At 45.9% G+C, this 13664-nt stretch overlaps 1 protein-coding gene across 1 annotated transcript in view; it reads left to right on the plus strand.

Annotated features, from left to right (window-relative positions):
• LOC307032497 (NLR family CARD domain-containing protein 3-like) overlaps nt 1-4762 on the plus strand; it is a 43825-nt gene extending 39063 nt beyond the window's left edge. Inside the window, exons 11-12 of the mRNA XM_079670496.1 lie at nt 2045-2091; nt 2180-4762. Of these exons, the coding sequence (XP_079526622.1) occupies nt 2045-2091; nt 2180-2766 (634 nt within the window). The 3' untranslated portion in view covers nt 2767-4762. The remainder of the gene's footprint in view (nt 1-2044; nt 2092-2179) is intronic.
• Nucleotides 4763-13664: the final 8902 nt, after the last annotated feature.

Raw genomic sequence — 13664 nt, forward strand, 5'->3', positions numbered from 1 at the left:
ATGTAACTGTCTGGCAGTCAATCAATCAATCCATCAATCAATCAATCAATCAATCAATCAATCAATCAATCAATCAATCAATGTTTATTTATATAGCCCAATATCACAAATGTTACATTTGTCTCAGTGGACTTCACAGTTTGTACAGAATATCAGTATGACAATACGACACCCTCTGTCCTTAGACCCTCTGTCCTTAGACCCTCTGTCCTTACACCCTCTATCCTTAGACCCTCACATCGTACAAGGAAACACTTCCAGAGAAACCCCACAGTTTAAAGGGGAACATGGGAGAAACCTCAGGGAGAGCAACAGAGGAGGGATCCCTCTCCCAGGACGGACAGACGTGCAATAGATGCCGTGTGTAAATTGAAGAGATAATACATTTGCAACATAGGTAGACCAAATGTTTGGAAATGCATGTGTGTATAATAGGAAGATGAATCCATGAGGATATCCATCCAGGACTTATGATCCAGGGCCACAGCCACGACTCAAGATCCAGGACTCGCGATCCAGGACACAGGACCTCAGGATCATCCATGACTCCGGATCCCGGCGTATATAGACACCAAAAAGAAAGAGATTTGGGGAAGCTGGGTTAATCGGAACATGAGAGTACACAGGTATAGACAGAGAGAAGGAAGAAGTAAGATGTCCCCCGACAAACTAAGCCTATATCAGCAAAACTAGGGGCTGAATCTAATCAGCCCTAACTATAAGCTTTATCAAAAAGGAAAGTCTTAAGCGCACTCTTAAAAACGGATAGGGTGTCTGCCGTCCGAACACAAACTGGAAGCTGATTCCACAAAAGTGGAGCTTGATAAGAAAAGGCTCTGGCTCCCATTGTACTTTTAGAGACTCTAGGAACAACCAACAACCCTGCATTCTTGGAACGCAATGCCCTAGTAGGACAGGAGGGTATAATGAGTTCTTTAAGGTAAGATGGCGCCTGCCCATTAAGGGCTTTGTAGGCCAGAAGAAGAATTTTAAATTCTATCCTGTGTTCTATAGGGAGCCAGTGTAAGGCAGCCAGAACAGGCAACACACTCTCACTCCATAATCGTCCAGGAGCGACATTTGGTCCCAAAAAAAAAAGGGAAAAAAAGTGGAGCAGTGGGTGTTCACATCTGTCCTGGTTCTATCCTCAACCTTAACAAATATCAAATTGACCTATGGCACCTTAAACATAAAAGGAGTAGCTCTACTCATCTCATTGTACCTGTATACTGACAATAAAGGATTCTATTCTATCCTATTCTTGTAATATCTATTCTATATCTACGGAGGCGTGTGACGCAGTGGGTTAGTGCGCTGATCTTCAAATCAGAGTATAGCAAGTTCGAGTCCCACTGCAGACAGCATGTCGTTGTGTCCCTGAGACACTTCACCCCAAAGTGCTCCTGTGGGGATTGACCACACTACTGAATGTATGTGAGTCGCTTTGGATAAAAGCATCTTACAAGTAACATGTGATGTAATATCATTATGTTTTATAATACTTCTTGAATGAATATTAATACACAAGTAATACACCTTTGTTTGATCTAGAAGTTTTCATTAGACATTACACCTCTCACGTAACAATTGTTTTATTTATTGTTTGCTTACATGAGCAGCACACACTAACTGGGACAACTAGGTTGAACGGACGCTTCTTGAATAAACTTCTCCTCCATAGTACTCACCACCTCTTGCCCTTCTCTTTAGACATCAATGTTTTTATCTCTTACTCGTCTTTTTTCTTCTTCGTGTGTGCTTACTTGACAGATAAGAACCACACAACTGCATCAGCTGTCGCCCTCTGTCGCCTGTCAGCGCAACTGAAATGATGACGTTCAAAATATATATGATGCGTTCCACCTCAGTGTTTGTAGATGTAACGTGTGGGGGGGGTTGGAGTGTCTACTGTATAAGTGATTCAAATATGAAATCCTGAATGTGGAGCTGAAACAGGAGTGATGTGATGGTGGGGGCAGTTTGTGGACATATAAGATCATTCATAGACTAACTGACCCCCCCCCCCCCCCCCCTCTGCTTTCAGCCTGGAGCCTGCTGCAGTCCGGTTCTTGAAGCCAGGTCTCAGGAAGTGTAAGTGTGTTTTTCATCACGAACATCTTCACCCTGGGACATCACAGGGACATTAATAACCTTTAATACCTGCTGTGTCTCTCATCAGATTCCTGTGGACTCACACTGGACTCAAACACAGCACACAGAAACCTCAAACTGTCTGACTACAGCAGGAAGGTGACAGATGTGAGAGGAGAGGATCAGAAATATCCTGATCATCCAGAGAGGTTTGACTCCTGTCCTCAGCTGATGTGCAGAGAAGCTCTGACTGGTCGCTGTTACTGGGAGGTCAAGTGGAGTGGAGTGGTTTATATATCAGTGACTTGCAGAGGAATCAGGAGGAGAGGAGGGAGAGGGGACTGTGTGTTTGGAAGGAATGATCAGTCCTGGAGTCTGGAGTGCTCTCCTAAAGGTTACTCTGTCTGGCACAATGACAGAGAAACAGTCATCTCCTCCTCCTCCCTCCTCTGCCATGTATCCTCCTATTTGTTTTCTTCCTACCTCCCCTCTCGTAGAGTAGCAGTGTATCTGGATCATCCTGCTGGCTCTCTCTCCTTCTACAGAGTCTCCTCTGACACACTGATCCACCTCCACACCTTCAGAACCACATTCACTGAACCTCTCTATGCTGGGTTCGGGTTTTGGTTTGGGTTCTGGTCTGAGTCTGGTTCCTCAGTGTCTCTGCAGAAGTGATACCCCCCCCCCCCCCCCTGCTGAGCACATAGATCAGTGTGTTCAGGATCACTCTGAGAGCTCACAGATCACAGAGAAAGCAAAGCTTCAGATTCAGAGCGACTCTGGTTTGTAGACAGCGTCTGTGTCTCTGTCTCCAGATGTCTTGCTCTTTCTCCAGATTTATGAATGTTCACGCTTTGCTTCGTTCAGCCTGGTTCTCCTTTTGTACGAGCACTGAGAGAAATACAGACTTCCTTTATGTTTGCATAGTTTGTTAATGAAGCTGATTCTGAATGATCGTAATGAACATCAGTACTGACCGATGATTAAATAACAAGTCACTGCCATGCTGCCATAATCCCTCTGAGCACTAGAGGGCAGCAGTCACTGTCACTTCAATATAACCCTTCTTAATATTCACCAATAGAAATCAGTGTGTTTCACATGTAAACCTTACGTGTTCAAAAAGCATCAAATATGACATATTCAGCAAAGCTTGCAGCAGAGATCAGCCTCAGCCTCCCTGTTCAGCGGCTGTATCGCAGAGACGCTCGAAGTGTGGCAAAGTTCCTAAAAACTGTCCAGCTTAGAGTTAACACATACATATACTCCTGTTTCCCTGATTGATCATGACAGATGTATTTGGTTGTACACACATTACTTATATTACATTTACTAACTCTTTACATTTGGATTATCATAAAAGTATTTTGTCAGGCTTTCTAAAATAAAAGTAGTGTTCTTGTTGCAGAGTTTGTGAATGAACCCCAGCTGTTGCCTGGCAACGTAATCCTGTTGATAATCAATAAGGCTTATTACTGTGTACTGTTTGATATTTGTAACACCAAGCCAATGGAACAAACCCACAGCAACAAAGAAAGACAGTCTTAACATGACTCAGTGGTCGAGTTAATAAAGAAAATAATATCAAACATATTTTTAATATTCACTTTATTTTGAAATGAAAAGAAACCCGTAAATAAATACAGTTTCCGATGCGCTCCGACTCTCGGTCCTGACCAGAGACATCATATAATCAAACAAATAAATAAAACATGGATACTTGTGTTTTATTGTTGAGTTAATCACAGGGTGAGGTTTAGAAAAGAATAACAGATTAGATTCCAGTATTCTGAGCCCAGACTCTCTTCCTCACCCACGGCAAAAAGTCAGACATTATTCAATAAAACCAATAAAAATACGTTGTTTTTAAATCGTTCTCATTCGTTAAAAAAAGTAAGATGGTGAACTGGAATGAAGAGATCAGATCACCTGACTATAACCCGACATGTCGTGAGACTGGGTTGAACTGTGTGGAGTCTATTTGTATATAACATTACAAGAGTGATTCTTGTTATTACATTATATGCTTTTTGTGCTCATGAGAGATTGCTATGACTATAAAATAAATAGACTCAATCACCAAAACCAGGTTCTGATGGGTTTGATACGAAACGAAGGGAATAGTCATAGAGAGAGTTTTAGCTTGCAATAGAAATGTTGCAAAGACCAGGTGCAGACACTGTGGAGACAAAGAGTTATTGAGAACAGGAGATCGCTCTGGCCTTGGACCGTGTGTGCTCAACGCCTACGCATCAACTGGGAATCAGTGCAATGGAGGATTCCACTATCTATTGCAGAAGCTGTAGCAAAACAAATTACGTAGGATAGCAACTAGAGTAGGGAGGAACCTTCACCGGCCGGCCGAATGCTGATTGGAGTTCGTGTTGCCAAGAGACTTTGTCTAAGTCTGTGCACCAACCAGGGAGGCCAAAGTCTAAACCACGGTTCTCCCCATCTAGTCTCAACCAATCATAATATGACATCTATTCTCTGTAATAAGTATATGAAATGTGTTTTGCCAGTTTCCGGGGCTCTGGAAGGAAGTGTGAGACAGTTAACTGCTTGGAGTGGAAACTGCTCGCGGCCTGTGGAACACTGATCTCCAGAAACCTCAGCTGAGTATTTGTATTCCTTATCACAACTGAAATAAATCTGTTTTATTATAACCTTATTGCCTGGTCCGACTCCTTGCTTCGCAGAGGACTTTTGAACGTGACAACTGGGACAGATACCATCACGTGTCCTTTCATCTGGAGTCAGGATGTACCGGAGGATTCTCTCTGCACACCAGATTGGTGTATTGTAATCTTTTAAATCTACAGTGAACTTATTCAAATGGAGTTCTGGAGTCTCATGTTCTGTTGAATTGAATGTGTCAGGTATGAAACCATGGATCAGTTGAAGATGTATTCATGAGATGATGTTGGAGAGCCAGGAGAGGATTGTTCTCTGAACAGAACGCTGAGACTCAGAACCACCATGTGTAACTATCAGCCTCATCTACTGTAAGATGAGGCTGATAGTTACACATGGTGGTTCTGAGTCTCAGCTTAAGGTTGTACACATCTTTATGGGACACATCTTTATGGGACATTTTTGGCAGCTGTGAATAAAAGGAAGACACACACACACTTTGCTTGCTTATGGTTGTCCATCGAATCCGATGATGACGTCCACTTCTATCGGTGAGTTCTTTGGTGGCTAACCCTAACCCTAACCATAACCCTAACCCTAACCCTATTTAGAGGCAATGGACGTCCACTCTCGGGAGAGAGACCTCCAGCATGTGTCCCTGAAATGGAGACTCTGTTTATTTCACTCATCCAGGACAGAGACCGGGGAAATCTCCTCTCTGTGGCCCCTCCAAGACCCACAAATGACGGACTAAAGACCTCCAGCATGTGTCCCTGAAATGGGGACTCTGTTTATTTCACACTTCCAGGAGAGACGACGGGTAAATCCCCTCTCTTTGCCGGCTCACAGAGCCCTGAAGGACGGACTAGAGACCTCCAGCATGTGTCCCTGAAATGTGGACTCAGGTTATTTCACACATCCAGGTCAGAGACCGGGGAAATCTCCTCTCTGTGGCCCCTCCAAGACCCCCAAAGGACCACAGACCTCCAGCATGTGTCCCTGACATGGGCACCTCCATAACCTTGCACACCGTGAGTCCCCGGACCCCCAGACTTAAGCACTCCCCCACGGACTAAACCCAGATGATCACACCCTACAGAACCTCATGCCCCTGGTAACCCTAAAAGGGGGGTGGATTTTGTGGTGCTTTTCTGTCAGCCCATCGGCATCCAAATTCGGCCTTATTCACGGCACCACCACCCCTTCTGTGGAGGATAGTCTCATGCTCCTGGTAACCCTTTAAATAGTCTGATACTATCAGGGCTCATCACCGCACTTTACAAGCCAGAAATAATGTTTAAATGGTCGGGAAAACGTCTGGAAGAGAGTTTTAACCTGTCATTTTGCACGATATCATTTAACATTGAACCTCTCCTGGAAATGCACAGAATATGTGCATTTTCAGAAGAGGGTCCATGTTAAATGATATCGTTCAAAATGACAGGCTAAAACCCAGGAATAAGTGCTTGAAAGGCGGGGAAAAGTCGTTTAAATTAGTCTGATACCTCCAGGGCGCACCGCATTTTACAAGCCAGGGAAGGTGTCTAAATCCTGGGTAAACATTGTTTAAATAGTCTGACACCTGGCACTGTATCTGCCCCTGGGAACCTTCAAGGTTATATTCATGTTTTATTATTTATTTAATAATCACATGATTTTTACAAAAACAGTATACACAGTATACATATATACAATAATAATAATAATTAAAGCTGCGAGCAGCGTTGAGCGGGCCTTCGACGCTCCGCAGGCTGTTGTCCGCACGTCGACGTCAGGCAGATGTCTCGAGCACTCGGCCGTTGGCAAACGTGGGAAGTTTCAGGCCGATCGGACAACGTACACAGGAGTTACAGCAGTATCACAAACATTGTGTTTGATGGGGAGTGATCTGTCGCCATTGCAACGGAATTTGATGACACCCCATAATACGCCTAGATGTGTTGAGGGCTGCATCGTTACCAAACCTGTGAAGTTTTGGGCCGTTTGGAGCAAGTTAAGTGGAGTTATGAGAGAACCGTGTTTCACGGCGACCATTTAGTTACCATAGCAACGACATTTGACAAAATCTCAAAACTGACACATATATGTCTCGAGGGGTTGACCGTTAGCACACATGTGAAATTTGAACACTTTTTGAACATTTAAACAGGAGTTTTAGCAATATCGTGCTTAACGGGGAGGGATGCGTTGCCATGGCAACAGCTTTTGAGAAAAACTCACTATTGTCACATTGAGGTGTTGAGGGCCGGACCATTAACTGTGATCTGAAGTCTGGTGCCGTTTGGACCATTTTCCATTGAGTTAAGACAACATTGGGTTTTATGGAGGGGGATGCGTTGCCATGGAAACGGCAAATGATGACATCCCATAATTGGCATAGAGCTGTTTAGGGCCTGACCATCACCCATCATATGAAGTCTGGTGGCGTTTGGACGATTTTCCATTGAATTACGACAACATAGAGTTGTATGGCGAGGGATGCGTTGCCATGGAAACGGCATACGATGACATCCCATAATTGGCATAGAGCTGTTTAGGGCCTGACCATCACCCATCATATGAAGTCTGGTGCCGTTTGGACGATTTTCCATTGAGTTAACAGAACATCGTGTTTTTTGGCGAGGGATTCGTTGCCATGGAAACGGCATACGTTGAGATCTCAGATTTCATGTAGAGCTGTTGAGGCATTCACCGGTGATATAAAAGTGAAGATTGGGGGACGATGGGACCGTGTCCATTGGAGTTACAGCGACACCGTGTGTTATGGCGAGGGATCCGTTGCCATGGTAACGCCATATTAAGTAACATCGGATTTGACGTAGAGTTGTTCAGGGCCGCAGTGTTAACCATCATGTGAATTTTGGTGGCGTTCTGAGCATGTCAGTTTGAATTATGACATCATCGTGTTCCATGGCGAGGGATGGCCTAGCATCGAGCGAACGCGAACTTTGGCGCCAAATCACGGCTGCGCCGTGCGAAAGAAAAGAAGTTCCGTGATAACTTTAGATCGCCCATTTGTCGAGAAGCTACCCGACGAATTCGGAGTCGTACGGATAAAGTCCCTAGGAGGAGTTCGTTAAAGTGCGGAGGACGAAAAACGCGATAAATCACATTTTTCCAACGCCAAATTCAAAATGGCCGACTTGCTGTACGTTATTTTATACCCCTCCAAGAGGCTTTTTTGCTCGTCTCCACACCCTAGATATGCGTAGCGAGTTTCGTTGGTTTACGTGAAAGTTAAAGTAGGGGGAGTTAACGTTAAAAACGGAAGTGGGCGGAAGTCTACGCAATTTTTTACGCAAAGTTCCGGTACCAATTACACATCGCTATTTTCACGACTTGTGATGCGCATGCGAAATTTGGTGAGTTTTCACATATGTTGCGGGGGTCAAAAGTGCGCGCAATGTATTCAAATAATAATCAGAAGAATAATTAAAGCTGCAAGCAGCGTTGATCGGGTCTTCGACGCCGACGCTCCGCAGGCTGTTGTCCGCACGTCGACGTGTCGCGAAAGGCGTCTCGAGGACTCGGCCGTAGGCAAACGTGGGAAGTTTCAGGCCGATCGGACGACGTACATAGGAGTCACAGCAGTATCACAAACATTGTGTTTGATGGCGAGTGATCTGTCGCCATGGCAACGGAATTTGATGACACCCCATAATACGCCTAAATGTGTTGAGGGCTGCATCGTTATCAAACCTGTGAAGTTTTGGGCCGTTTGGACCATTTTCCATTGAGTTAACACAACATTGGGTTTTATGGCGAGTGATCTGTCGCCATGGCAACGGAATTTGATCACACCCCATAATACGCCCAGATGTGTTGAGGGCCGGACCAGTAGCCATCATCTGAAGTCTGGTGCCGTTTTGACGATTTTCCATTGAGTTAACACAACATCGTGTTTTTTGGCGAGGGATGCGTTGCCATGGCAACGGCATATGATGACACCCCATAATTGACATAGAGCTGTTGAGGCATGGACCGGTGATATACAAGTGAAGATTGGGGGACGATGGGACCGTGTCCATTGGAGTTACAGCGACACCGTGTTTTATGGCGAGGGATGCGTTGCCATGGAAACGGCAAATGATGACATCCCATAATTGGCATAGAGCTGTTGAGGGCCGGACCATTAATGATAGCCTGAAGTCTGGTGCGGTTTGGACGATTTTCCGTTGAGTTAACACACCATCGTGTTTTTTGGCGAGGGATGCGTTGCCATGGAAACGGCATATGGTGACACCCCATAATTGACATAGAGCTGTTGAGGGACGGACCATTAATGATAGCCTGAAGTCTGGTGCCGTTTGGACGATTTTCCATAGAGTTAACACAACATCGTGTTTTTTGGCGAGGGATGCGTTGCCATGGCAACGGCATATGATGACATCCCATAATTGACATAGAGTTGTTAAGGCCCGGACTAGTAGCCATCATCTGAAGTGTGGTGCCGTTTGGACGATTTTCCGTTGAGTTACGACAACACCGGGTTTTATGGCGAGGGATCTGTCGCCATGGCAACGGCATATGAGGACATACCCTAATTGACATAGAGCTGTTGAGGGCCTGACCATTAATGATAGTCTGAAGTCTGGTGCCGTTTGGACCATTTTTATAGGAGTAACGGCGACACCGTGTTTTTTGGCGAGGGATTCGTTGCCATGGAAACGGCAAATAATGACATCCCATAATTGGCATAGAGCTGTTTAGGGCCTGACCATCACCCATCATATGAAGTGTGGTGCCGTTTGGACGATTTTCCATTGAGTTAACACAACATCGTGTTTTTTGGCGAGGGATGCGTTGCCATGGCAACGGCATATGATGACACCCCATAATTGGCATAGAGCTGTTCAGGGCCGGACCATTAATGATAGTCTGAAGTCTGGTGCCGTTTGGACGATTTTCCATTGAGTTAACACAACACCGGGTTTTATGGCGAGGGATCTGTCGCCATGGCAACGGCATATGATGACATCCCCTAATTGACTTAGAGCTGTTTAGGGCCTGACCATCACCCATCATATGAAGTCTGGTGCCGTTTGGACGATTTTCCATTGAGTTAACAGAACATCGTGTTTTTTGGCGAGGGATTCGTTGCCATGGAAACGGCATACGTTGAGATCTCAGATTTCATGTAGAGCTGTTGAGGCATTCACCGGTGATATAAAAGTGAAGATTGGGGGACGATGGGACCGTGTCCATTGGAGTTACAGCGACACCGTGTGTTATGGCGAGGGATCCGTTGCCATGGTAACGCCATATTAAGTAACATCGGATTTGACGTAGAGTTGTTCAGGGCCGCAGTGTTAACCATCATGTGAATTTTGGTGGCGTTCTGAGCATGTCAGTTTGAATTATGACATCATCGTGTTCCATGGCGAGGGATGGCCTAGCAACGAGCGAACGCGAACTTTGGCGCCAAATCACGGCTGCGCCGTGCGAAAGAAAAGAAGTTCCGTGATAACTTTAGATCGCCCATTTGTCGAGAAGCTACCCGACGAATTCGGAGTCGTACGGATAAAGTCCCTAGGAGGAGTTCGTTAAAGTGCGGAGGACGAAAAACGCGATAAATCACATTTTTCCAACGCCAAATTCAAAATGGCCGACTTGCTGTACGTTATTTTATACCCCTCCAAGAGGCTTTTTTGCTCGTCTCCACACCCTAGATATGCGTAGCGAGTTTCGTTGGTTTACGTGAAAGTTAAAGTAGGGGGAGTTAACGTTAAAAACGGAAGTGGGCGGAAGTCTACGCAATTTTTTACGCAAAGTTCCGGTACCAATTACACATCGCTATTTTCACGACTTGTGATGCGCATGCGAAATTTGGTGAGTTTTCACATATGTTGCGGGGGTCAAAAGTGCGCGCAATGTATTCAAATAATAATCAGAAGAATAATTAAAGCTGCAAGCAGCGTTGATCGGGTCTTCGACGCCGACGCTCCGCAGGCTGTTGTCCGCACGTCGACGTGTCGCGAAAGGCGTCTCGAGGACTCGGCCGTAGGCAAACGTGGGAAGTTTCAGGCCGATCGGACGACGTACATAGGAGTCACAGCAGTATCACAAACATTGTGTTTGATGGCGAGTGATCTGTCGCCATGGCAACGGAATTTGATGACACCCCATAATACGCCTAAATGTGTTGAGGGCTGCATCGTTATCAAACCTGTGAAGTTTTGGGCCGTTTGGACCATTTTCCATTGAGTTAACACAACATTGGGTTTTATGGCGAGTGATCTGTCGCCATGGCAACGGAATTTGATCACACCCCATAATACGCCCAGATGTGTTGAGGGCCGGACCAGTAGCCATCATCTGAAGTCTGGTGCCGTTTTGACGATTTTCCATTGAGTTAACACAACATCGTGTTTTTTGGCGAGGGATGCGTTGCCATGGCAACGGCATATGATGACACCCCATAATTGACATAGAGCTGTTGAGGCATGGACCGGTGATATACAAGTGAAGATTGGGGGACGATGGGACCGTGTCCATTGGAGTTACAGCGACACCGTGTTTTATGGCGAGGGATGCGTTGCCATGGAAACGGCAAATGATGACATCCCATAATTGGCATAGAGCTGTTGAGGGCCGGACCATTAATGATAGCCTGAAGTCTGGTGCGGTTTGGACGATTTTCCGTTGAGTTAACACAACATCGTGTTTTTTGGCGAGGGATGCGTTGCCATGGAAACGGCATATGGTGACACCCCATAATTGACATAGAGCTGTTGAGGGACGGACCATTAATGATAGCCTGAAGTCTGGTGCCGTTTGGACGATTTTCCATAGAGTTAACACAACATCGTGTTTTTTGGCGAGGGATGCGTTGCCATGGCAACGGCATATGATGACATCCCATAATTGACATAGAGTTGTTAAGGCCCGGACTAGTAGCCATCATCTGAAGTGTGGTGCCGTTTGGACGATTTTCCGTTGAGTTACGACAACACCGGGTTTTATGGCGAGGGATCTGTCGCCATGGCAACGGCATATGAGGACATACCCTAATTGACATAGAGCTGTTGAGGGCCTGACCATTAATGATAGTCTGAAGTCTGGTGCCGTTTGGACCATTTTTATAGGAGTAACGGCGACACCGTGTTTTTTGGCGAGGGATTCGTTGCCATGGAAACGGCAAATAATGACATCCCATAATTGGCATAGAGCTGTTTAGGGCCTGACCATCACCCATCATATGAAGTGTGGTGCCGTTTGGACGATTTTCCATTGAGTTAACACAACATCGTGTTTTTTGGCGAGGGATGCGTTGCCATGGCAACGGCATATGATGACACCCCATAATTGACATAGAGCTGTTGAGGGCCGGACCATTAATGATAGTCTGAAGTCTGGTGCTGTTTGGACGATTTTCCATTGAGTTAACACAACGTTGTGTTTTATGGCGAGGGATGCGTTGCCATGGCAACGGCATATGATGACACCCCATAATTGACATAGAGCTGTTGAGGCATGAACCGGTGATATAAAAGTGAAGATTGGGGGACGATGGGACCCTGTCCATTGGAGTTACAGCGACACCGTGTTTGATGGCGAGGGATGCATTGCCATGGAAACGGCATATGATGACATCCCATAATGGACTTAGAGCTGTTGATGGCCGGACCATTAATGATAGTCTGAAGTCTGGTGCCGTTTGGACGATTTTCCGTTGAGTTACGACAACACCGGGTTTTATGGCGAGGAATCTGTCGCCATGGAAACGGCATATGATGACATCCCATAATTGGCATAGAGCTGTTCAGGGCCGGACCATTAATGATAGTCTGAAGTCTGGTGCCGTTTGGACGATTTTCCATTGAGTTAACACAACACCGGGTTTTATGGCGAGGGATCTGTCGCCATGGCAACGGCATATGATGACATCCCCTAATTGACTTAGAGCTGTTTAGGGCCTGACCATCACCCATCATATGAAGTCTGGTGCCGTTTGGACGATTTTCCATTGAGTTAACACAACATCGTGTTTTTTGGCGAGCGATGTGTTGCCATGGAAACGGCATACGGTGAGATCTGAGATTTCACGTAGAGCTGTTGAGGCATGAACCGGTGATATAAAAGTGAAGATTGGGGGACGATGGGACCGTGTCCATTGGAGTTACAGCGACACCGTGTTTTATGGCGAGGGATGCGTTGCCATGGTAACGCCATATTAAGTAACATGGGATTTGACGTAGAGCTGTTCAGGGCCGCAGTGTTAACCATCACGTGAAGTTTGGTGGCGTTCTGAGCATGTCAGTTTGAGTTATGACATCATGGTGTTCCATGGCGAGGGATGGCCTAGCATCGAGCGAACGCGAACTTTGGCGCCAAATCACGGCTACGCCGTGCGAAAGAAAAAAAGTTCCGTGATAACTTTAGATGGCCCATTTGTGGAGACGCTACCCGACGAATTTGGAGTCGTACGGATAAAGTCCCTAGGAGGAGTTCGTTAAAGTGCGGAGGACGATTCCGACGCCAAATTATGGCGAGGGATCCGTTGCCATGGTAACGCCACATTAAGTAACATCTGATTTTACGTAGAGCTGTTCAGGGCCGCGTTGTTAACCATCACGTGAAGTTTGGTGGCGTTCTGAGCATGTCAGTTTGAGTTATGACATCATCGTGTTCCATGTTGAGGGATGGCCTAGCATCGAGCGAACGCGAACTTTGGCGCCAAATCACGGCTACGCCGTGCGAAAGAAAAACATTTCCGTGATAACTTTAGATCGCCCATTTGTGGAGAAGCTACCCGAGGAATTTGGAGTGGTACGGATAAAGTCCCTAGGAGGAGTTCGTTAAAGTGCGAGGGACGAAAAACGCGATAAATCGCGTTTTTCCAACGCCAAATTCAAAATGGCCGACTTCCTGTACGTTATTTTATACCCCTCCAAGAGGCTTTTTTGCTCGTCTCCGCACCCTAGATATGCGTAGCGAGT

Source organism: Notothenia rossii (genome assembly GCF_949606895.1).
Source record: "Notothenia rossii genome assembly, chromosome: 3".
Lineage (NCBI taxonomy): Eukaryota > Metazoa > Chordata > Actinopteri > Perciformes > Nototheniidae > Notothenia > Notothenia rossii.